This window comes from Barbus barbus (genome assembly GCF_936440315.1).
Source record: "Barbus barbus genome assembly, chromosome: 32".
Classification (NCBI taxonomy): Eukaryota; Metazoa; Chordata; class Actinopteri; order Cypriniformes; family Cyprinidae; genus Barbus; species Barbus barbus.
In genome coordinates this window covers 19889539-19916414 of record NC_136760.1, presented here as the reverse complement: position 1 = coordinate 19916414, position 26876 = coordinate 19889539, and the positions used below count along the sequence as shown (strand labels likewise).

The 26876-nt window shown below is 37.9% G+C and overlaps 1 protein-coding gene across 1 annotated transcript; it reads right to left on the bottom strand.

Annotated features, from left to right (window-relative positions):
* Nucleotides 1–1928: 1928 nt before the first annotated feature.
* Nucleotides 1929–18110, bottom strand: LOC306852136 (thrombospondin-2-like). The gene is made up of 20 exons (XM_079388796.1): nt 17791–18110; nt 16946–17016; nt 16074–16630; nt 15708–15792; nt 13701–13918; nt 13008–13242; nt 12652–12822; nt 12396–12572; nt 11228–11401; nt 10941–11068; nt 8885–9037; nt 8510–8728; nt 7104–7211; nt 6828–6987; nt 6612–6730; nt 6289–6523; nt 4475–4702; nt 4114–4385; nt 3866–3963; nt 1929–3600 (listed from the first exon to the last, which is right to left on the bottom strand). The coding sequence occupies exons 2-20, from the start codon at nt 17010–17012 to the stop codon at nt 3447–3449; spliced, it is 3558 nt and encodes a 1185-aa protein (XP_079244922.1). The 5' UTR covers nt 17013–17016; nt 17791–18110; the 3' UTR covers nt 1929–3446.
* Nucleotides 18111–26876: the final 8766 nt, after the last annotated feature.

Genomic DNA, 26876 nt, shown 5'->3' with positions numbered 1-26876 from the left:
TTGTAATAATATTTCACAATATTTATGTTTTTAGTCTATCAAATAAATACAGCTTTGTGAGCATAAGAGATTTCTTTCAAAAACATAAAAAAATACATCTTACTCCCCCAAAAAGTAGTGGCAGTAAATACCCCAATTTTTATTAATTTAATAAATTACATGTTAAAACATATTTAAATAGAAAAGAGTTCTTTTAAATTGTAATTATATTCCACAATATTACTGTTTTTAGTCTTTCAAATAAATACAGTTTCGGTAAGTATAAGATATTTATTTCAAAAACATTAAAAAGGCAATAAAGAGTGAGATGCACTAATGCCTAAAATTTATTTATATGAACACTAAAGGCAAGATGCCTTAAATTCAAACCCTAATCCTAAAATGTTGGCAGATTTATGGCTTTTGTTAGCTTCACTTCAGAAAATCTCCAATACAAAAGTCATGAGAACATCTCATACTATAATACTGAATTGGCTTTGACTGAATTGGATCATTTTTCTGTGTTTTTAGTATCTCCTTCTGTGTTTTATGTCTTATTACTGAAAAAAAAGAAAGAAGAAGAGGGAAACCGTTAATATGAGGTAAATGGATCTTACAGTGTTGTTGTTTAAAACAGTAAAGAACATTGTGGTCCTGCAGTATCTCAAGTGTTTTATTTTATTATCTAGATGCTTCAGTCATACAAAATATTGCAAAAGCTTTAGTTTTAATGATGCTTTCCAGAAACAGAGACTGAACAGCATTCTTAGGAGCTTCCTCTGAGATTTCTCTCTTCCTTTCTTACTGTTTTGTGCCTGTCCTTGGAACAAGAACTGCATCTGATGTGTCCTCAGGAGACACGCTGCTCGGCTTCCTCCACGTGAAAATTTCTGCAGAAGCATTAAGTTCATAATGCTGTCTGTGTGATTGGGTTTGCAGTGTACCGTGAGCACAGCTGGATCTGTTTATAGGCCTACTAAATAATGGTAACACAACATCCAAGCTTTAGAGAGCGTCATTCATGTGCATCAAGTACAAAGATGACATATTTCATGATGTTCTCCAGTGTCTAAAAATTCTCTGCTTTCAAAAGCCGCCACATGAAAGATAACAGAATCAGCTTCAGATACTTCATATACGCGTCTCCGTGTCTGTTAGCAAAAAACTCTGTTTTTCCCCTGTTGCTATGTGGCCCGATCATTAGATATAACACAGCATTTCCCCTTAATTATTCCCTAATTGCACAGTTGTGTCAGCTGCATACACACGAAAACACACTCACGCTCGCATATCTTTACCACAACAGCCTGCAAAATGCTCTGCAGCATCTGAAAGCAGTGAAATGTGGGCACTCTTTCAGAGACGAGAATTACTGGAGGACAGCATGCTGCCTTAATTCTACCAAGCACTGTTTTCCCCTAAATGCTCCAAAGAGAGCCCAGAGGATCACCAGATGGAAGACAGAAAAACACTACCAAAATTGGACATGGATAGCTCATTTGGAATGGTTTCTAGGAGTCCATGCCTCCGTTTGCATTAATGAATTGAACCACAAATTTAAATTAGGTTTACGTTGAATTAAGAATAGTTTCATTAAAGATGCACTTAGTAGTGTTTTTTTTCATGTTGCACTGGTAACTTACTCATTGCAGCATTGATCAATTAGAAAAAGTAGTTTTTGCTTCCTAATGCCACTGCAGAAGTCTGCTAAATGGCAAAATGTGATTAGTCATGTGATCTCAACATATTGCACGCATGAGCTGACCCAAACTCAAAAGAAATATTTAGGTTTAAATTTAAGATTTATGTATTTGAATAGATGCTGCATTTAATTAATTCCCATCCATCTGAATTACACAAAACTGAAGGTTTATATATTTATCATCGATCAATCAATCCACTTTGTTTCAATCTCATACATTTTAGTTAATGTTTGTTCCACAGCTAGTCATATTTTAACCATGTTTATGCTTTTTAACGGAGTAAACATTTTTCACAATGAACAGATTTATGCTGATCATAAGCAATTTGAATAGATGCAAGTCTTTATAACTTGAATTTTTAGAGTTATGTAGAGTCATTTTTGTATATAATTTTATTGACAAAAGTTATTTCATCACATATTTGCCATGAAAACACATATGAGTGATACGTGTCAAAAAATATCAAAACAACTGTTTGTTAGTTAATAAAAAACAAGTATGATACCTAGAAATGTGATTAGCAGCAAGCCATAAACTGTAGATGAATCATAAATTTAACATCTAATGAAGTGCTCAGTGTTGCGTGGTGAATGAAACAAGTTGAGATTTAAAGCATGTACATGTGAGGCGTAATAGATTCCTTTATCAGCTCATAAAAATACGAAATTTATATTAAATCTCTCACTGTCATTGGCATTTCCTGAATGGTGCTTCTTCTTATTGAATATACAAAAGAGGGTGCTGGTAGAATGGATACCTCAAAAATTGCTGGTTCAAGGCCAAGTTAGGGTGACCTAGAAACTGGAGAGTTGCTGAGATCACAATCTTGGTTTATCACCATTGTACCTATGAGAGCAAGAAACATCTCTGCAGCTGTGGGTCACTGAGGACCGGTGTTAAGCGATGGTTACTTACATGCACGCTCTGTAGTTTAAAAAAATGTGTAACACCTTGACACTTCTGAAATGTTAAGGAATATTACATTACACTTCCTCGTCACATTCATTTTCTATGTAGATACTGTACAGTAAAGGCCAATGACTAAGCCTTACTGACATGAATGCAATTTGATAACATATGCAAAACATTCTTTTAAACCTCATCTGTAAAAAATTGTCAATGTAAACAAATAAATAAGTATTTACAATTAGTCAGCAAGGGATACATAACAAAAGGAATGATAACTAATAACCAGAAAAAAGACAAATAAGTTACAGTAGATAGTAGAAAAGGTCAGAATATAATACATCTCCCCTAAACATTGCAACAAACACAAAAAGCCACAAAAAATGTTCTCCACAAGAATGATGAGAAAGACATATAAAAGAATAAAGTATATGAAATGAAAAACGATGAAACCTCAACACTCAGTCTTGGGTTCGTATTCAAGATGGCAGGACTCAATATAGCATTACAAAGATTATTTGTACAGCATTTAACTGAGAATCTAAAGCAATGCTGACCAAATATTTATTTCCTTTCATACTTGTGTAGCAGGAGGTATATTCTCCTCTGGTCTGTGGATCTGGCCTTTATGCAGGCCCTTATTGCAGAAAGTCTAATTTTCGTCTTTTACTAAGGCACTACACTGATCCGCTTTTGCTTTTATCAAAATAGTCCATAACAGGAGATATAGCACTCCAAACACACTTATTTATCTGCCAAAAAAAAAAAAAGAAAGAAAAAGAAAAGAAAAAAAGAAAAGAAAATATCTTAATAATAGAAAAAAGGAAGATCACAGGACATTTAAACGTTTTCATAAAGTCATATTTGTTCACCTCTGCATTCATATTTGAGGTCAGAGAAGAAGACGGCCTCCTGGGAGAAAACGAATAACCCGAGTCTTCCACCTGCAAATGTTTTGTCATAAACGGGGCCCGAGTCTGCCATGATCTGCTTGCCTTCATACACAACAACTCTGGGGGGAAAAAGTACAGATTTTCATAAATATTATATTTTCACATCATGTTTTTTTTAAACAAAAAATAGTCTGAGTCAAAGAAGCCACATTGTTTTTTATACAGTTTTTATACAATATAAAATATAATATAATAAACATTTATTATTTTCTTGATATTACTGATAAAATTATATTATATTATATTATACACACACCAAAAAACGTGTGTCTTGAATAGAAAAGGTAGTTAATGTGTAAAGCATGATGGAGTCTGAGATTTTACCTAATGAATCCAGTCTTCGGTCTGTGGATGAGATGCCAGCGGTAGGCGGTATAGTCTTTCCAGCCGATATTCTTCGGGTCATGCCACAGAGTGCGCACCTAAAATATATTGGAAAGCCATCCATCATTTTAAGCACTAAGACAGACAGCACTGCTTTGAATCATGGGAATTTATTAGACAGTTTATTGTTAGTAATGGCATGAAAAGAGAAATCTGTCAGGACTAATAAAAGTGAAGGGAGTGTTCACCTGCTGCTTGGTGTTGCCTGTGTGCCATAATGCATTGCGTAGACTTTCCCCAGTGCCTGTGGTGGAGTTGACCACCTTAAGAGAGACGCCAGAGATGCCAAACGCCTTCGAAGGCTTGTCTTCCCAGTACGTCTGCGTGATCTGTTTCCACATGACTACGTAAAAACGCCGGCTAGACTGGTATCCAAACACAAAACCTGCATAATCATCATCCCTGTCTGTATTCACATAGAAGGTCCCGCTGAAATCCACAGCGCTGAACTCATCAAAGCCTGTTATTGTGCAGAAAGTCAGTCCAAAATCAATGCTGGCACGTTTTAGCTTTTCATGTATGGAAATGTTTGCATGACAGCTCACTTACCCACTGCAATTCCAGGGTCGGAGTTGGCAGTTTGCACAAGCTCTTTGCCCTGGTTACGGACCACCCAGTTTGGATCAATCTGTGTGGTTCCCTTGGGGTCGAGGTGAACCATCTGAAACTTCCGGAAATCTGTGACGCTGATGGCACTGTTTTCTGGGCATGCGTCGAAGATATCCGGGACTTTGTCGTTGTCGAAATCATTCTCACAGGCATCACCACGGCCATCACCTGAGAGAGAATATAAGAACGTTAAACCAACTGCTGAGTGAGTAGATTAAATTAGACAAACAATTATAAACAAACCATTATGAGCTTATGAGGTTAGTTAAAGCCATATACACTGTTCGTGTTAAGACTATCAGTAGAACCACTTCATAAAAAAACTCCAAAGCCACTGACCTAGAAAATTCAAATCTAAGCTTCAAAACATTCAATCCTTTGATCTGCAAACCACTGGCATTACAGTGCAGTCTTAGCCAAGAGGTACTTTTCCTTTTGGAAAACTGGAAAACAATGGCTTTTCCCAAAGCTTTAGGATTGTCTCTCTAAGCCAACAAAGCCTCAAAGACCTCCAATCTCCCCATAGACCGTGACAGCTTCAGCTAGCACTTGGAGTTCAGAGGGCCGCCGAAATGAACACCCTTTGGAATGCCAAGGCAAATTTCACCCAACTTAAATTTCAAATCCACTTTATAAAAGAGAATGCAAGCAGTAAGCATGGCCTGACAACAGAGAACTTATTCAACCATTATAACATTTAGGCTTAATGTCAAGCTGCGTATATCTGTGTCTAAAATACCTCATAAAACACAAAGAGACGTGGAGCACTACCCTGGGATGCAACTCTTCTGCATTTCTGATGCCAGCGAGACATTTATGCATTTCTTATCTGCTTGCTTTTTATGCCTTGTCTTTGATTTTCTGTTTTATGGGACAGATTCTTGGACGACCCTCATAGGAAATATGAACAACGTCCAAAACAACAGACGCTTGCATGACACAAAAATTTAATGCAGGATTGTGTATTAAGACAAACAGGTGTGAGGACCCCAGAGGAAAATTCTTAACGTTGTTTATCAGTTTTCTCAGTTCTCTGGTAATCTGCAGAACAACTGTCCACATCATACATATATCAATAATTAGTCACATCATTATTTCAACACATTCCTTATTCTGGAGTGAAATAGTAAAGACCAGAAATGAGATATGATATATGAAGTGAGATATGAAGTGTTCTGTAAGAAGTGTTAGTGTAGCGGTTCAAAACAACAAGTAATATTTTTTATGCAAATATATTCAAGTTTTTCTAAAATGTTCACAGATTTGAGTTCCTATCATTTTTTATGCAAATTATTTTTATAATAAACCAGGACCTACAATAATCATGCAATGTAATTATCAAAGATGAAAATACCTTGGTACCTTGAACATGGACAATGAAAATAAAAAACTTCTAAAGCATTTATTAATCTCAGTTATTGTTCATTTCAAAATGTATTAATAAATTACTGAAATTTTAATGTTTATGTGTTAATATTCTTAAATGAACCTGAGCTAACAATGAAGAGTTTTATTTTAATATTACTAAAGATTAATAAATACTGTAACAAATGTATTGCTCATTGTTAGTTATTGTGAGTTAATGCATTAACTAACATTGCAACCAAAATACCAATACATTGACCAAAACTAACGATTTAATATAGTGGGAGAAAAAAAAAGATATAAATGAATGATAAATAACAGATTTTTTTCAGTACTATAATCAGAGACCAAAATAAGAGGGTGTTTTTTTAATATAACACTGTTTTTACCATCAGAGTCCGTTTGGTCTTTGTTGGAAACTAGTCTGCAGTTATCCCGGTCATCAGGAATGCCATCATTATCATCATCGTGATCACAAGCGTCTCCTTTCCCGTCTCCGTCATGGTCGGCTTGGTTAGCATTAGGTATGTATGGGCAGTTATCCATGTTATTTTGATGGCCATCTTCATCTATGTCCTGGTTGTCATCACACTGGTCTCCAATTAGATCATTATCTGCATCTGTCTGCAAAAACAAAATGGCACATTCTTTTAAAAAAATTAATAAAGATGTTTAATCTGAAAAAGCACTCAATTTCCATTTTTCTCCAGACCTGTTGTGGGTTGTGGACTAAGGGGCAGTTATCACACTGGTCACCGACACCATCTAAATCGGTGTCTTTCTGGTCTGTGTTGTAAATGAGAGGGCAGTTGTCTCGCTCGTTTAGAATCTCTTAAGAGCAGGAATAAGAAAAGGACATATGAGTCACATCTTTTGCAATCCTTAATGAGTCACATGGATTATAAAAGATGATCAAAGCTTTTTGTACCATCTCCATCCATATCAATAGAACAGGCGTCTCCTTCCCCATTGTTGTCTGTGTCGGTCTGAGCAGGGTTATGTTCATACGGGCAGTTATCACAACGGTCTCCGACATCATCCTTGTCATAGTCATACTGCCTGGGGTTATACATCAGGGGGCAGTTGTCCTGGAATAAATATATCACATACATGTGTCTATATGAATAGCACACACTCTTACAGTATGTACATCAGTAGCATGAAGGAAAATCCATTAACCTCACATGTACTAAATCTGCCTTACCCTTTCATCCACAATTTCATCGTTATCATCATCTTTATCACAGGCATCTCCTTGCCCATCATTGTCAAAGTCCTCCTGACCAGAGTTGGGCAGAGTTGGGCAGTTGTCCTGCAGACATTGCAAAAAAAAGTTCAACACAGGCCGGTTTCACAGTGAAAGCATAAGCAGTGCATATTGATCTATAAAAATCATAATCTGACTCTTGTGAGCAAATCAATGGCAAAAACTGAAGACTACTTAAATGCGACTTAATATTGTCTATTAAAGAAAACATCTGTTGCAACCTGCACATACTTCTCAGTGGAAAATTTATCATTAGAAATTGCATGTAGTAACACATCTGTGGAAAATAATACAATAAGCCACCACAACACACCCAATGAATAATAAAATAACAATTGTGTTTTTTTTGTTTTATAATATCTACGAACATTCTCATCACACAACCCTGAAAATATGGATCACGGTTTCCACAAAAACATTCAGCAGCACAACTGCTTAGTCTCTTTGTCTCTTGAGCACCAAATCAACATATTGGAATGATTTCTGAAACATCATGTGACTGGAGTAATGGCTTCTGAAAATTCAGTTTTTTTCATGAAATAATTCTGGAAGCAATTATTTTAGTTAATTTTGGGCCCAGGCTGTCACACTACTGCTTCGCTTATGTGTGCAGTGTAAAACAAGGCTGTATTACAGAAATCTGACACTAATAGTTATTCATATCAAATGAACCGCATCAAATCACCCACATACAGTATTAAGAATTTCAAGCTTCTTCTGCTATGATATCTCAATTCTTCATTCTGTGCATTACCAATATTTTCCTTTATTTATTATGTGCACATATTTTATCCTTTATTGCTTTCTTGCTTGGCTCTCATCGCTTCCCAGGCTTCAGATCCATGATGTCTTGCAGATTCTGGTCCTGGTTTTTCTCCACGGTGTATCATGATACAATCAAGCAATTATCCATCACAGGAGAAGAATGATGTAATTATTACTTTTGCTCTCCCTCCCTTTGGCTAAACACCTCACCACAAAGATGTTTAAGGGATATAAAATATACGATTCCAAAATATACGATAAACACTGGGCCAAATCAAAACATTCCTCCAGTTCATGGTCACTGGGCCCCCTGCCTGACTTGATGCCATTGTCCTGTGGGGTTTATTAAGGTGAAACAATTTTTCTTTCCATTTTATATTCCTTAGAAACCCACTTAAAGCAGTCCTCAGCTAAATCTTAAGGTCTGGATTGCATTAAATTGAACCAATGCAGAGACGTCTTCAGTCTTAGCATTTTGTCTTCAATATATCCACATTATACAGTATACATTTTTTCTATTAATTGACTTATGGATCCAAATGAGGGGCATGACACTGGTTAATGTAGTTATGTAGTACCTTTTTGCAATGGTAAGTGGCATTTGCTCCACACACAAGATCCTGGTTGGGCCATCCATCCAGATCAAAGTCCTCTCCACAGATGATGCCATCTCCAGCATAACCGATACGGCACTCGCACTTGTACATTGGGTCAATGAAGTGACTAAGGAAGATGCATTCAGCATACTTGTGGCAACTGTGGCTGTTGTCTTTGCAGGGGTTGTAGGGTTCACACACCTATTCATAAGAAAAAAAACAACAGATACTAAAACTATGTCTATTTAAACACATATGACCCTGACCCTGAACTTTGAGAACTTGTTGAGGGTATCTGCCAGGAGGCTGGATGTAAATTAGGTAAGTGGTATGTGGGGTGATGTATACATGACTGACCTGTTTGTTGGTTTTTGCTGACTCCACTCCCATGCCGTAGGGCTGAGTCCCTTTGTAGCGCAGGGGGCAGGGGAGACAGTGGAATCCGGGGTCTGTATTCACACATTGCTGTAGGCCACCCACCTTATGACACAGATCTGATACCATATCGCACTGCAGACCACAGAATTCAAAAAGAGAGAAAGAGAAAAGCAGTACAAGGATCAGAATTGTCATATATGTACTGTATATACATACTGCAGGTTCTTGACTGTGTAAAATTCATCGACATGGTGCCAAGGCATTGTTATGTGGTTCCGGGTGTTCTGTGTAGTTAGAGTATTGTTATGTGGTTGCCATGTTAAAATAACTGGCCCCTAGTCTCCATGATATTCTGGTCTCTAGATATGGCTTTGGTTAGGTCTTCAATGTAATATATGGGATTTATTCCAGTTATATAATTTTTTACCAGTTTTACTGTGGTTTAGAAAAGCTAAATCTAGAAATGCACATCTAGAAAAGTCAATGCACAATGCACATCCAACATTTAAAGGAATAGTTCACCCAAAAATTTAAATTCTGTCATTAATTTTTCACCCTCATGTTGTTCCAAACCCGTAAGACATTCATTCATCTTCATAACACAAATTAAGATATATTTGATGAAATCCGAGAGCTTTCTGACACTCCATAGAGAGCAAGCGTACTACTGCTGTACATTCAAGGCCTAGAAATGTAGTAAGGACATGGTTAAAATAGCCTATGTGACATTAGTGATTCAACCCTAATTTTATGAAGCTAAAAAAAAAAAATTGGTGTGCAAAAAAAATTTAAATAACGACTTTATTCAATTGTTTTCTTCCATGTCAGTCTCTGCCACTGATCCACGAGAGTACCACGATGTATGCGTGTGATGCTGCTGATGCAGGAACTGGAGTTCTGCTGTAGAACCCGGATGTGCTGCACCTTGTTTACAAGCAGAGGAATGCCCACACATACGTCATGGTACTGTCGTGAACGTGCATTGAAGTCTGACGTGGAAGAGAAGAAATTGTTGAATGAAGTTGATGTTTTTGTTTTCTTTGCACAAAAAAAATATTCTCATAGCTTGATAAATTTACACTTGAACCACTGATGTCGCATGGATTATTTTAATGATGTCCTTACTACCTTTCTGGGCCTTGAACGTGTCAGTTACATTGCTGTCTATACAGGGTCAGAACGCTCTCGGATTTCATCAAAAAATCTTAATTTGTGTTCCGAAGATGAATAAAGGTCTTACGGCAGTGGTCTCAAACTTAATTCCTGGAGCGCCACAGCTCTGCAGAGTTTAGCTCCAGCCTGCTCCAAATCACACCTGCTTGGAAGTTTCTAATAATCCTGAAGACCTTGATTAGCTGGATCAGGTGTGTTTGATTAGGGTTGGAGCTTAAATGTGCAGAGCCAATGCTATCTCACGACCAATTCGTACATATTTTACGAGGTGGCTAATTCGTGCAAATTCGTACGACCTCACTCATACGATTTTGTACGATTTGTCTAGACCTCAGTGACGGGTAGGATTAGGGGCGGGGTTAGGTGTTGATCATTTGTACAAATTAATATGAATTATGCAACTCGTAAAATACGTGCGATTTAGCAAAAATCTTATGAATTCGTAAGAATTAGCCACCTCATTAAATATGTATGAATTGCCATGAGATTGGACTGGCAGAGCTGTGGCCCTCCAGGAATTGAGTTTGAGACCAATCTCTCACGCGTTTGGAACCACATGATGGCGAGTAATTAATGACAGAATTTTCGTTTTTGGGTGAACTATCCCTTTAAGTCGGAAGTCCTCATTCATATCTGTACCACAAACATGCAGAACAAGTGCCATCACATATACCATTGTTCGATGAATTTTCACGAGCGAAATCCAGTCATTTTAATAGCAATCCATGCTTTCATTGTTTTAAAAGTGATTTCTGTGTGAGCTGTGTGTCATATTTCACTGCACCTTAACATCTTAATACTTAGGGTTACAGGTTTGTTCAGAAATATTTTGATCTAATTAGTATGACATCATTTTGCTCACCTCATTGACATCTTCACAGGAAGTTCCATTGCCACGATAACCATTCGGGCATGGTCCACATTCCCAGGATCCATCAGAACCTGTGATACACTCAACTCCAGAGAAGCAAGGGTTCGAAAGACAGCCATCTGTCAAATCAACACAGCACTGTTTTTAGTATATCACATACTATTCTTTCTCACTTCATTTCTGTCTCTAATGCTAAAAAAATTAGGAGGTTGAAAGAGAAAAGCACTGTAAAACGACATACATGCAACATAATTTGTTCATACGATTGTTTTTCTTACCAATAGGACAATCCTGTCGGTTGCATACTTCATTTTCAATGGAGTCTCCGAGACACTTCCTTCCTCCATGCTGTGGTTCAGGGCTGTTACATTCCTTAACACGACTCTTCAGACCCCCTCCACATGTAGCCGAACACATTGCCCAGGGAGACCATGGACCCCAGCCACCATCAACTAAATGGCATAACATGGGTTACATTTCCATTTATTATATATAACACCCTAAAAGTCTTATTCACAAATCTGGTCATGGAGTGACTCAATGCCCGCAGAGAGAGGACATGATGTACAGCATCTGTTTTGTAACCTAATGAAATTAATGTTTATATAATTATATAATATAAAGCACTATTCTGTGTTTTGTAATGTGACAAAGTCCATCTGCTTGTTATTCCATTTTTGTTTTGTGTTAAACTGGTTGTTATTTAGTTTTATTGTGCCATTGTTCAGCTCGTGCAATTTTAAGAGAACCAAACACAGATATTCTAGTGCAGACTTCAAAGAACTGATACTGATGTAATGAAACTAACTAATAAAGCTAAAAACCATTTTTAGATATGAATTAACTTGGATTTCATTTTGGACCAAATGTTATGTTATGTAATGCATCTAATATATCGCAGTCTGTGTGCTTGCACATTCCTGGCCAATGTGGAAATAACACAAACGCCCAAAATAAGCAGCCACAATGAACATAGCTTGCCCTCTTCTGGCACTGCTCTTCAGAAACTAAAAGTTAGCCCAGATCCTAATCATTCAATAGCCCCTGATCGAAAAAATTTCAGGGTGTTCCAGGTCATCTGCCGTGTCTCCGATGTGAATCTCATTCATCAGGCATATCATAAGCATCTTTGTCATAATCCTCTGATTGAACAAATTGCCCAAATTTGTGTACCCTCCCTGCTCTAACGATAATATAAGCTTTGGAAAGAATGACATCATCCTCTCTATGTTTTCCAGTTAAGATCTGAACAGCAGGGTGGATGAGATGGTTTCTATATGAGCATGTGTGTGGTTGGGCTCAATTTGGGGTTGAGCTTTAAATTTTGTAGGGCTGTCAAAGTTAATGTTTAACAGCATAATTTTTTTTTTTAAATGCAGCTAACACGTATTTTATATTTTATATTTATATTATATTTATATTTTATATTAAATAGGCAATACTCACTCGGACAGGGGTCCGCGTGGCAGCTTTGTGTCTCTCGTCCATCACCTTCACAGTCTTTTCCACCTCTTTGTGGAACAGGAGCATTACAGTGACGGATGCGTGTGATCAGTCCCTCTCCACACGTCACTGAGCAGGATGACCATGGAGACCATAAGCTCCAGCCACCGTCTTGACGAACTGCAAAACACAATGTTACTATAAGTGTGCTACAATGACTCACTTCCAGCTATCACACATACAGTGGTTGTATTCATACCTCTGCGGTCACATTTTCCCAAACTGCACTTGCGTGTCTGAATTGAGGGTCCAGAACATGTATTGCTTGTGTCATCACAAGAGCGCCCCCTCTGTTGAGTGCCACTTCCACATGTGACTGTGCACTGAGTCCATTCTGACCATGGAGACCAACCATCCTCACTGTCCATTGCTAGACAAAGACATATACCATTTCATAAGGAAATGTACAAATATACATGTAGCCTGTTTTTGGGTCTGTCCATTTATTTAAACACACAAAAAAGTTGGAGTCCATAAGATTTTTTCTCTCTTAAACTATAAACAAAATACAAATTTAGTTGTAATTTATCTCTGTATGTTTGTGCTTCCACTCACGAAGGCAAACTGGACAGCATTCTCCATCGATGAAGGATGGATTGGCACATGCCACTGGAGGACAAGTGATCTGACGACAAACCACTTTTCCTTCTTGGCAGGTACATTTAGTACAGCTATCCACAATCCAGTCCTCTTTGTCCTCAAACATACGACCATCTTGCCAACACATAGTCTGCTCCGAAAGACTCTGCATCTTATTTAGTGCCTCCTTCATCGCCGTGTTTTCTTCTGTCTAAAAAGTCAGTTTGAAATTAAATGAATCACACAGTTGTTCATCTTCATGCTGCAGTGAGACCTCATTCAGTCTTTCCACACATTCAAACAACCAGCAGTCAAAATAACTATAAATTTTCATGCATTGAAAAATGTAGATGTTTTCCAACAGAAACGTCTAACACGGTGATTTACTGAGCTCACATTCCTGCCACAATTATGTGGGTAGATACCAAATTATGGTCCAACTATCCTGTTCATGTGCCCACAAACATAACTGCCCTCACATTTTTAAACATCTGACAAAATCAGTTAACATCAACAATATGGCATGCTCTATCTGCGTGTGAGATCTAAGAAGCTCTTTTCTAAATTACAGAAGTTATACAGTGGGAGCCTAGTCTTGTTTAGATTTGATAAAGTGTAGGATAACGTGGGTTACATGTGGATCTGTCAAAGCAACACAACAGGACTCACCACTTTCTGCAGACCATCTATGAGGTTGCTAACAACAACTCTGAGACCCTTGAGCTCCTGGAAGAGGTTGGCCAGTTCTTCACAGGAACGTTCACACATCAATTCGGAGGAGCTGGTTGCTGGAACATCTGTATCTGTATTCTGGCCAATCACATTGGTGGCAATTGAAGATGGAACCTCCAGCACCTCTGCGCTCTCGCTAACTACATTCGCCTCCTCTGAGGAAAGAGAGAAGAAATTCTAATTAGATGTAGACTTCTATAATTAACACATGAATTCTGATAGGTTGGTTCAAAAGCCATGGCACAACAATTCGATTTGTGAGACTCTTTACAATCGAATATGTTCATGGTACCTCATGGGTGACCATAAGAGACTACTTTCACAAATCTTACCATCCCAAACTTTTGAAGTAGTGCATACTATAATATCCCACCCATAACAGAACATTTGAGATCTTTAAGTAAAAAGAAAGCAAAAAAAAACGGTCACTGTCACTGGTCACAGAATTGGTTGAGCGAACATTGTATCAGGTTGGTTGAAATATTTTGATAGAGCCAGTGTTTACACTTATCAGAGGAATCACAAACTACAAATGTGTTGCTTATAGTTATTTGAGCAAAGTGGGATAGGGAAAAGTCTTTTAATGTTGGAAAAATTATACACTTCACCTTTAAGGCAAGTACAAAGTCGGAGAATGCAGACATTTGGTATCTCACAGCATGACAACTAAACCTGTTTGCAATAAAGCCTCTTTATATACGACACTCAGGCGCTTGAAAATTGCAATAGGAAGCCAAATTAAAAGTTTCATTGGCTCGTGTGATATAACACACATGTAACCGCGAGCAAACTATTCCTAGGCACACAGACCTATCTCAGCACTTCTTGGTCACAGTCTTTAGAATCTATTTTTTTTTTTAAAGTTATTTTTAAGCAGTTCAGAAGGAGTAGTATAATATTAAAGTCTGGGCGGAGCAGTACTGTGAGTTACCCCAATAAACTATTGTTAAAAGTCTAACATAAAAAAGCACTTAGATTTTAGATTAGACAGGTGTAAATATCTTCATTTGATTCCTTTATTTTTGGATATATGACATACCATCATTACCATCATGTGTAAAGAGTTGTTTGTTATACTCTAGACACTCAAAACATTTTTAAACCATAATAGTATTTCGGTTTGAACTTTTATGTGAAGCCAGGACTGTTTTTCTATATCTGTAGAACTCATTTAATCCTCAAGTGACTATAAGTGTGTTTCTGTGTGTGTGTGTGTGTGTGTGTGTGTGTGTGTGGTAGTGCGAGTATGTGTGGTTGCATTCATGTTTAACTTAACTACCCTTCCTCCCTTCTTGGCCTTATGACCTACTGACCAATCTATGGGACCCCACACATGGTCTCTTTGCTTCTAACAAGGTAAAATCATTTAAATATAAACTAAAAATGAGCTAAATGCAATATTTGTACAATTACAACAATTTACCAATCTTAAAACTAAATCATGAGAGCTGATGTGCATTGAAAAACACTTATAAAAATCAGACCAGATTGATGGATGGCCTACTTAGACAAATACAGGCTTGTAATACACGCACATTATGGCAATTCCAAGATAATAATTTCTTCAGTCACGGTGGTTGCTGCTAATCTGAGTGAGTGTGCACAGGTCTCCACAAGCATGAGCCCCTCTAAACATGTTTATTTAGAAAGCTAAGTGTCAAGTGTCTAGTGCCAAAAACCTTCCCCTGAGTGAAGGATGTCAAAAGCCTGCAGTTTAAGAACCCATTCTTTCCACAGCCACCATTTGGCTGACAATGAATAAAACCAAAACACAAAATATTCCAACAAAATGGACATCATTACAAAACGAATCCCTTCCTCTCTGTGAGTTACATATTCCGTACAGCAGTTCCAATTAAACAGGAACTTCATCTTGATCCCACAAATCTTTTTTGGCTGGCTAAAAGTGTTAAAAGAATGTTAAGACTCACAAGCCCCTCCTACCTGGGTTTCCAAGATCACATCCCCTGCTCTCCAGAATGTCCTCAAGTGAGGTGTCAAAGATAAAATGTACATTCTGCAGCAAGCCCTGAAAGAAACAACAGCTGGTGTCAGGCTTATTTTGCCAGTTTTCAACCGTTCACATATATCTCCCATGACTGGGAAGTTGGGTTGGATTTACAGAACACTAGAGGATCAGCTGTTTCCAGCAATTTGCTTGGCATGCACTGCAACTACTAATGCCGACTAAATTGCCTTACAAAGAGCAAAAATGTATTAGTTGCTATTATTGATATCCTCTAGCTTATTTCCCAACGCATTCAACTGGCATGCACTTTACTTTTCTCAAAAATGTAAGGTCAAACATACCCTAAAGTGGCTTTCTCGTGTGGCCCCTTTGGCCACATACATACGGCCACCTGTGGCGCTAAGGTGTTCGTAGAAAGGTTCATCAAGAATAAAGCTATCAATGAGTCCACAACCAATGTACAAAGTTGCTGTCTCTCCATGCACATAAAGCGTTACATTCTTCCACTGTGAATCCGAGAGGTCTACATCCTCAAAAGAGATCACATTGCGTGAGCCATCAGCCCACCAGTACACCAAATCTAAAGTGTTGGTTCTTCCATCCGAAACAACTTCAAACTGCCTGCGCTCTCCAGGGCCTTCCAGTGCAAGAATGGTGCCGCGGGATGTGCGGTCCTGGCGCAGAGTGGCTGTCAGAATGAAGCCTTCGTTGTTTTGTATCTGCAAAAGAAGTTTTTGTAGCGCTGTGGAGCTGACCGAGGGGAGCTGGTCAAAACGGATGAAGCGGTATGCTGGAGCATCGCTGTCCAGACCCTTGAAAAGCTTCACACCAATAGTCTTGCGTGTGATCCCACTGGTTTCAAACAGGTCAAAAACTGTCTCATCTTCCAGTTGTTCATCTAAAAATGGGTACATGTTTTAATATATTTTACATTTGGTTATTCTATATTCAGTTTGTCACTACATACAAAAAGGCAAAAAGGTGATTAAAGATGGTGTATCACTGAAATAGTCATAGGACATAAGAAACGCTTTCCCTTGTGTGTGTGTGTGTGTGTGTGTATGTGTGTGTGTGTATGCGCAGCATATACAGAATATTTTATATATATATATATATATATATATATATATATATATATATATATATATATATATATATATATATATATATAAGATTATAGATACAGAATATCAAGAAAAATACACAGCATTACCTTGAGATTTAACGAAGGTGAAGAGAAGCAAAAGGGCCAACATTCGGAGACATCTTCGGAGAATCATTCTTCTATGGATAACAATGTTAAATGTTAATTTTTATTAACATTTTCCAAAATTATTACATTATTAACATTTTCCAAATGTTAATTTTTCACGTTAATTAAGTTACCTGCCCCACTGTGGCTCTGCTCTGCTGAAAACCAGGAAGACCTAATCTAGCATTAAAAATACATTTTTAGACATGCTCAAATTGTCCACTGGCTGTCCACTGGCATGCGCAATTGAGAAACTGCTCCAAAGCCTATGAACGAGTTTATATAAAATATATGCTGTAGCCTATGTAAAAAAAACAAAAAAAACTGTACAATATGCTTTAGCACAAGTATACAAACAAATACATTAGGTATTGAAACTTTTGTGAAAGTGCGAATCATAGTCTACAATTACTTTTCAAATGAATTTCCGTCAGGGCGCAATCCTTTTAGATTTCAGTCGCGCAACCAATATTATCTTTTGGCGTACATAAAAACGTTTCTGTGATTGTCTGTCATATGTACATACAATAAAGTATTTTACTGACGTATACTGAACGATAGGCGATTGATCTGCTTATAGTTGCTATGGTTACCTCTTTACTCGCCTGCATCGCGAGCATCTACAAGGCGCACTCTGACTAAAATGTAATTTTTTGTGGTTATGAAAACAAACTGTAACAACACTGTTACGCAAACGCATATATAGTCTATTTAAAGAGAATACAAACTTTTAAGAACCCATGCCATATTTGTTTTGGCTTCTCATAAACCAGCAACAATAGAAAAGTGACAAGCACCTCACTTACCCGAACCAAAGTTCAACTCCGTGAAATATAGTAAAAAATAACTAACAAAAAAATATATGTACAAGATTAAAATAACTCTACTCCTCAGTCAGGTCCACAACGGTAAACCCAGGATAATGATCAAAAAATCCTTGCGTAAAACCTGGAGACGCCACGGGTCCCCAAGCGCAAAGTTTAAAATTCGCGCACGAAGCGAGTTACACAGTTCGCAGAGGAAGGCAGTCAATCAAGAAGTGTTACTGAACAATGTCTTTATGTTCCAAAGCTGATTCGTGATAAATCCAGATGATGCCGGATTCACGGGCTCCCTCCTCATAACTGATCTCTCTTGAATTTTATCACGAGGGGCGCAGATTTGGTTTCAAAGGGGGAGGGTTTAGGGTGCTGGAGGAGGGTTGCGCTGGACTGGAGAGGTGCTTTGACAGCACGTCATGACAGTTTTCATTAGCTAATGCAGTTCTGAATCGCGCCTGGGGCTGTTGAGGTAAGGGTGAACCTAAATGTGAGCATAGGTATGTGAGAAGGTCAAGATTGAAGTCAGGTTTATACTAAAAAGCAATAGAAAAGCAGTGACAAATGCCAGATCACACCAAACACACTTCACACCAAAAAAATCTGTTGGTGATATATACATAATAATTTCCATCCTGTAATTCAATAGCCTAATATCAAATACCAAATACATTATGTCCCATAAATATTCAGACAGACAGACAGACAGACAGACAGATAGACAGATAGATAGACACAATGAACACCTCACAGCACAACGTGGCATTTACTATTTAAGATGTATGACTTTAATCTGACCTGTTCTCTCAAGAGCTTTAAATTCCTTTGAAAATATGCTCCAACCCTTTCTAAAAACTCAAAGGAAGACATTCCATCAATTTTTTTGTTGAGTGGGAACATCTTACAAAAGCACATAAAGTGGAGATATACTACAGCAGATGAGACAGATGATGTACATGTTTACAGCATGCCCTAGGTGAAGCAAATCAGAGAGCTCTCGCAATATCTGGGGCCCAGCAGAGGATTAAAAGCATGACATCATTGTAGAAAGAGAAAGTATCCCCATGAGTGCTGCCCTCTTTTAAGTGCCTGATTAAAGTGAGCAAAATAATAATTCTTCCTTCCTTTGAACTGATGTGTCAGTGGAGTCTAAATTACAGTTAAAGGTTTTTCAAACAAATTTGATGTTGTTTTGCCAAGATGTGTATTTTATAATCAGCTCTTGAGAAAGGTTCCTCGTTAATTACATAATGCACACAGAACAGGGATGCCTGCCAAAGCACGTGCATCATATGATCATGAGCTTACATTTTTATGTGTAGCTATAAATTAATAAGTCAGTTTTGCTCTTATAGGCCAATTGCAGCATTAAAAACTTTTATAAAGTTGTATAATTGCTTCTTTAAATGCATTATAGAATTATCACTTTGATGCAGAGGAAAGGGCATGTCATTGCAAATGTTTTCTGAACTATTCAATAAATATATGCTGTGTGAAAGTATTGCTTTTTGTAGACTGCAAACCTAGCAATCATGTGTTCCAAGTTCAAAGCAAATCCTGAGGAGGATCATCAATCAATCTTCTTTTTATTTCTTGTTGTCTTTTAACCGCCTCTTGTACAGATAATAAATAATAGGATACTTAGTAACAGAATTAACTTCTGGAAAATTGATCTTTCGTACGTACAAGTGGAAAAAAGCAACCATATGGGAAACTAATGCAAATAACAGATATCTTATAAGAATGGACAGGATTTCTGGAAATACAAAAAAAAAAAAAACATTTCATGTTTTCTGTATAGAGTGTTTTTGCATGTACCATTTTTGCTTAATAGTCCTAAATAAACATGCTTTAAACCATATTGCCCTTCATCTATCCAAAATGATGATGCACATTTTAGTAACTCTAGTCTCCACAGCAATCCCAGCATAACCTAGACAAAATGTATAGCAAAGCCTATAATCCTCCTTACGTCACAGAATCTAATGCCCACATTACATAAGAAGCAGATAGCCTTCCCCTCTCTTCACCTCCCAAAGTATTCATATATCTGTCATTAAAATGGAACATTTAGCTAATGACTTCCAGACTGACGTTGCACTCTATGAGCTAACAATGAGAGAATGCTAGGCAAAGTCTTTAGAATTCCCATTTTATCTCAGCCATTTTATGTCTTAGGCCCCAGGCCTTTTTTATTTTTATAATATATTTTTTTTGTTTCTCTCACTTTGTTACCAATTTATTTTTTATGTTCCTTTCCGCTTGGGCAATTTACACAGTTTCCAATCTTGTAAAAGTCGGAAACGGGAATGCATGTGTGATTAAATGTTTTGGAATAATGCAAAGTGAAAGGCACTATATGTAATGGGCTATGCAAGTCAATACGATAACAAATTTGCTCACGTTTCGCTCTGAATGATTAAACTGCTTTTGTCACTTCTGAAGAAAAAAAAAATATTCCCTCAAAGTGCACTGCACACTAATATGCTAGAAATAACAGTTTGCCATATTTTCATACTGGAAACTCTTAAAGTGGGAGAATGATTACATTTCAGAAAATAGTACAGGTTATGTATCAATATAAAATACTGAGATGTCCAGTAAACAGATTGTTTCTACCTGCTGTTCCCTGTTTATAATAGAAAGCACTGAATTATTCCTGAATATCTAGTTTCATAGTAGGAATCCCTTGTTCAAACTCTGACAGGCAACATCTATAAATCAGACTTATGGGTAATATTTCTTTGTCAGGAAAAGAGAGATGATGTCACTGGATCAGTCAGTAAGATAAATCTGGTTTCCTTGCTGAAATGGAAAAGTGTGGCCTGTGGTGTTCATTTATATTTATACTTTTCTGAATTCTCCAGATTTGACTAGTAAAATATACTTTAAAACGCTGCCACTGTGGTTAAGAGACCATTCTCTAAATTAACTATAAATTTAAAAGGAAATATAATTTAATCACTTTATTGATTTTCTGTAGACAGTGCAAAAGTGTAGTGTAAAAAATATAATTATGCAATCATTACCTCCAAAGAGACATATGTATCTGGTTACTTACAAAAACAAAAGAAGGAAAAAAAAAAGAACTGTCATTTTTGACTAAAATCAAGTAGTCAATGTGGCCATTCCTTCATGAAGCACATTCAGAGTTTTTAGACAAACTTGTGTGTGATTTCCCCACATCATTTCAAGGTATTTAGGTCACTGAAATCAATTCCTATTCCCTCTATTAAATTTCCTTAGATAGGATTGTTTGTTTTCATCTATTTTTAAATAATCTCTCAGTATTTTTTTTATCTCTCACAGCCAATGACTAAAGCTAAGAAACATCTTAATATCCAAGCCAATAATTTACTGTTTATTTCAAAGTTTAAAGGATTGAGTTTTTATTTTTTATGTGGTCTCAGACTTTTTGACCCCATTGCATGACCACTGAGACAGCAGAGGAAATGGATGAACAGTGGGAGAGACAGTCGCTCCATTTTTCAAAGGTACTCAGAACAGAAGTGAGACTGACAGGCAAACTGCTGCATTGTATTATTCCTTGTTTTGCTTATTTTACCTCCTTACTGTGCATGCATTCCTGGCCTTGCCCTTGGGTTTCTAAAATAGTTTCTCAAAAGTAGTTTACTGGTTCAAGGTTGCCCCTGGCTGCTGGTGGCTTGTGTCTCAATTTTGAGGCTTCATTAATTTATTATTTTTTAATGTATTTATTCATTTCAAGATATTGCCTTGCTCAATCATAGGCAAACTCATGCACTCATTTCACATAAGCAAAGAACATGTCAAACAACCTTTGATGAAGTCAGATATTTTTGTTTGTCAGAAATGTAGCCAAACATTTTTTCATGATAAGATCAGATTTCTGATGGTAAATGGGGTCAGTTGAAGTCATTCTGTTATCCTGGGCTTTCATTTGTCAAAGACCTCATGGAGGAATTTGAACCTGACGACCTTGAGCCAAACCTTTGATCCTTCCAGACACATTTGATCTTACTTGAGATGACTGATTTAATTCAGATGAAATATAACAAAAGCTTTCCTCATGAATGACACAATATTCAACTTTCCTTCCATCCACCCAGACCTAAGAATGAACCAATGAAGCAAAACTCTGTAGCCTTTTCTAATTGTGCTAAGGATTTATTCCTCTTCTTGGACATGGAATACATCCCTAACCTCACTCAGAGTGTTTGATGGGGAGCCTACCCAAAACAATAACACAAGTTCATGAGAGAAATTCCCCATGAATTATTCCCTCCTCTCTGCAGGGACTGTTTGAATTGGGCTAATTGGAACTAACCAAACCCAGACGCTACTTTTTCCTGGTAAAAGAACTCACTCATGAAACCAGCAGATGACTTGTCTTTGAGATCCAATGCTGTTTTCTCTGTTGAGAGATTTGAAAAGCCAGGAGAATATAAAACTGAGCTGCTAACGTGTACAACTCACCCCTTTCGCATGCGTTCTGACTGAATCGTTCACCCGTAAATGAATGCTCTCTTCATTCATGTCATTCCAAACCTGTATGACATTATTTCTTCTGTGGAACAAAAAGAAGACATTTTAAAGAATGTTTTCATTCTTTTGTCCATACAATGAAAGATAATGGGGTCCAAAACAACACTATAACCCACTGAATTTCATTGCATGGACAACCCCCCCCCCCCCCCCCCCCCCCCCCCCACACTTCTTCTATGTTCCACAGAAAAACTAAATGTGGTTTATAAAGAAATAATTTTCTGTTTGCTCACCAGTTTGTTCTTCTGGTCCCTGTTGGCAAAAAAGAAATCAAATCAAGCACTTAGAAGGCTTCCATGTGTGACTATGATGATAAAAAACACAAATAGCACATTAACACTCCTTTTCTTGAGGTCTTTGAAACCAACATAAGAGGAAAGCAGGTGAGAAGTTGGTTTACCAGACTTTAACAGCTGATGTGTCACACAGAAAAGGGTTCCAGCACTGAGATTCAGGGAATCAAGCTCCATCTCCACATCCAGATGTGAATTCAGCCTCACGGAGAGGTAGAGGAACATTCCTGTGGAGAGGCACTGGAGATGGTGAGTCATGGCTTTCACAGCCTGACGCACCCAAACGACTATCCACGATAGGCACGTTCAGAGTTCAGTGGAAAACGGCTGTGTAGACTAAGAGAAAGAAATTATTTTCAATATGTTCTTGATCCTCCTGTCAGAGGTTATTGGTGCAGCATATCATACATTTAAACTTGCGTCAGGTGATTGATAGCATCAAGCCTAAACATATAGTTAGACACAAGCTTTAATATTCCATGAATTCTTTAGAGACCTCTTCTTTAAGTACATGTCTGCTCAGGCCAAACATGAGATCAGTCTCCATTTCCCATAATCAGCATCAGCTTCCTGTGGTGATACCCAAGTCTCTTCAGACCAGCATATTTTGATTGACAGCTCTCTCTCCAGGGCTCCACCACAAATTAAGGAAATCAGAGGCCTTGATCCATGGTTTGTTCCACAAATGTGCCCCAGTGAAGCTCTTTAACACACTTACCCAGATAGCTGTGAGGGTTTGCATGAATGCAGTGGTGAGAGCATGTCTAAATATATCACATTGTTGTGTTTTCTGAAACACATTCTCTTTCATTTAGACAAAGCTGCTAGGCTCTGCTGAATTCTGTGGTTTAAACATGATAATGTGTTAAATGAGATTGAAAGTGCTACATGCTCTTGGTAGCTGAGAGCAAAATCAAATTAGGCTTAGTTTACCAATAACATTCATCTTAAGTTACATTGTACATTATTTTGTGATAGAGTAAAACCATATCGCAAACCACAAATCGTAAAACGAACCAATGGTGCTGAGCCAAAACTTTCCCCAATATCTCTAATATTTTGGCCTCCCCAATATGAAAAAATGCACAAAAAAGCATGTCAATTTGTCAAGATGTAAAAATTATTCAACATTAGTGAACAAAGAAAATTATAATATATGTGTATACACATACATATATATATATATATATATATATATATATATATACACATTGACCAAAATTATAAACGCAACACTTTTTTTTTGCCCCCATTTTTCATGAGCTGAACTCAAAGATCTAAGACTTATGTACACAAAAGCCCTATTTCTCTCAAATATTGTTCACAAATCCATCTAAATCTGTGTTAGTGAACACTTCTCCTTTGCCGAGATAATCCATCCACCTCACAGGTGTGGCATATCAAGATGCTGATTAGACAGCATGATTATTGCACAGGTGTGCCTTAGGCTGGCCACATTAAAAGGCCACTCTAAAATGTGCAGTTTTACTGTATTGGGGGGTCCGAAAACCAATCAGTATCTGGTGTGACCACCAATTGCCTCACGCAGTGCAACACATCTCCTTCGCATTTGATCAGGTTGTCGATTGTGGCCTGTGAAATGTTGGTCCACTCCTCTTCAATGGCTGTGCGAAGTTGCTGGATATTGGCAGGAACTGGAACACGCTCAATGGGTCCGGTGAGTATGCTGGCCATGCAAGAACTTGGATGTTTCCAGCTTCCAGGAATTGTGTACAGATCCTTGCAACATGGGGCCGTGCATTATCATGCTGCAACATGAGGTGATGGTCGTGGATGAATGGCACAACAATGAGCCTCAGGATCTCATCACGGTATCTCTGTGCATTCAAAATGCCATCAATAAAATGCACCTGTGTTCGTTGTCCATAACATACACCTGCCCATACCATAATCCCACCGCCACCATGGGTCACTCGATCCACAACGTTGACATCAGCAAACCGCTCACCCACACGATGCCATACACGCTGTCTGCCATCTACCCTGTACAGTGAAAACCGTGATTCATCCGTGAAGAGAACACCTCTCCAAAGTGCCAGACACTATCGAATGTGAGTATTTGCCCACTCAAGTCGGTTACGACGATGAACTGCAGTCAGGTCGAGACCCCGATGAGGACGACGAGCATGCAGATGAGCTTCCCTGAGACGGTTTCTGACAGTTTGTGCAGAAATTCTTTCAAACCGATTGTTGCAGCAGCTGTCCGGGTGGCTGGTCACAAACGATCTTGGAGGTGAAGATGCTGGATGTGGAGGTCCTGGGCTGGTGTGGTTACATGTGGTCTGCGGTTGTGAGGCCGGTTGGATGTACTGCCAAATTCTCTGAAATGACTTTGGAGAGACAGCTTATGGTAGAGAAATTAACATTCAATTCACGGGCAACAGCTCTGGTGGACATTCCTGCAGTCAGCATGCCAATAGCACGCTCCCTGAAAACTTGCGACATCTGTGGCATTGTGCTGTGTGATAAAACTGCACATTTTAGAGTGGCCTTTTATTGTAGCCAGCCTAAGGCACACCTGTGCAATAATCATGCTGTCTATCAGCATCTTGACATGCCACACCTGTGAGGTGGATGGATCTCGGCAAAGGAGAAGTGCTCACTAACACCGATTTAGACAGATTTGTGAACAATATTTGAGAGAAATAGGCCTTTTGTATACATAGAAAAAGTCTTAGATCTTTGAGTTGAAAGAAATGGGGGCAAAAACAAAAGTGTTGCATTTATCATTTTGGTCAGTTTAGATATATGACTTTAGTAAAATAAGATTAAAAAAAAATCAACTAAATCAGTAGTGATTACATTTGATGTGGACCGTTATCATGTGCGCAAATCTAATATTTTAACATTTATGTCAGCCTGCTTTTTTATAAGTGCCAAAACCTGTGCAGAGTCTCATATTTCTTCTGAAATTATCTTTTAACCTCATCCCTCTATTGCAAGCAGTTAACTATTCTTATCAAATCAGACCTATACAGTGCATAACTCTATACCCTATTATCTGGATGTAAATCGAGGCCTATCTTGTCAGTCACAGTCTCTACATTTTTCATTCTCAAATGGCTTTGTATTGATCAAAACGTATGTGATTTGTCTCTGATAACCTGTGAAAGTAGAGTAAATGGACAGATCCTGAAGTAGTTTTGAGGTACTTGTAAATTTATGATCATTCAACTTCAACAACGCTTTTGGGAAACGTGTCATAGAAATTAAGTACTACTTAAATGCTACTAACGTAGTGCTTCGGGATACTGAGTCTTAGCCAAAATATCGAATAAACGAACACTCAAGGGCCAGTATAGAACTTTGTGAGCAGTTTCAGAAATTTGCAGAGCACGTGAGCCCAGTTGTGCCTTAGTGAGATGATGCAGCCCAGGGGACATGCCTGTGAAAAAAATGAAAAACGACCGAAGGCGTTCTCTCTTCTCCTCGACACAGTGTCTAGACTGTCCCCTTTGCATTTCTAATTGGAACACGACTAGGACCTGCTGTTCTGTCTTGTGGACTGTTTAAGAGCATAAAGCCATCAACACTCTTGCAAATTTAGAGTACTAGACCATCGAAGCCAGCTGAAACAGTTTTGAAAGTTTGAAGAATTTGGTCTTTATTTCTCTCTCAAACCTGGCTGTTTTTGTAATTCATAAGTACAAATCATCTAAATTTATGAAGTGATTTATATAAACACATACTGCCAAACTTATCAAATTGTTCAGCAATCTAGAGTTCTTTTGGGTATTGTTAGCCTGCACAAACGGATTTACAAGCCTAGAAATATTATAAGCTCAAATATTCACAAATAATCAGCCCTGCAGAACACATGCTTATGCTTATTAGACAGCTTTGAAAGGTCCAAATATCTAAAAACGGACATTGCCAATACTTGATGTAGTCTACTGGCTGTCTGAAGAGTTCAGTCTTTGGGTCAAGCTGCACATGTACTACAGGTTAAAACTAGCTCGGATCACATCGTAAATCAGGGATGGTGAGAATCTTCTTTTATGAGTGGTAGACAGAGCACTTGTACAAAAGAACGGGAAGCCAGATCTCACTTTACAATTCCAGTAAAAGCTTAGACATTCTTAGACAACATAGGACTGAGGCATAAATTACTGAAAATGTCTGAAAATGTTTTTCCTTTTATCTCTGATGCTGTACATGTCCAAGGGGAGAATCCTGGAAGAAGCATTGGGTGTTTAGCAGAATGGTGTGCACCTGTCAAAAAATTACAGAGGAGAA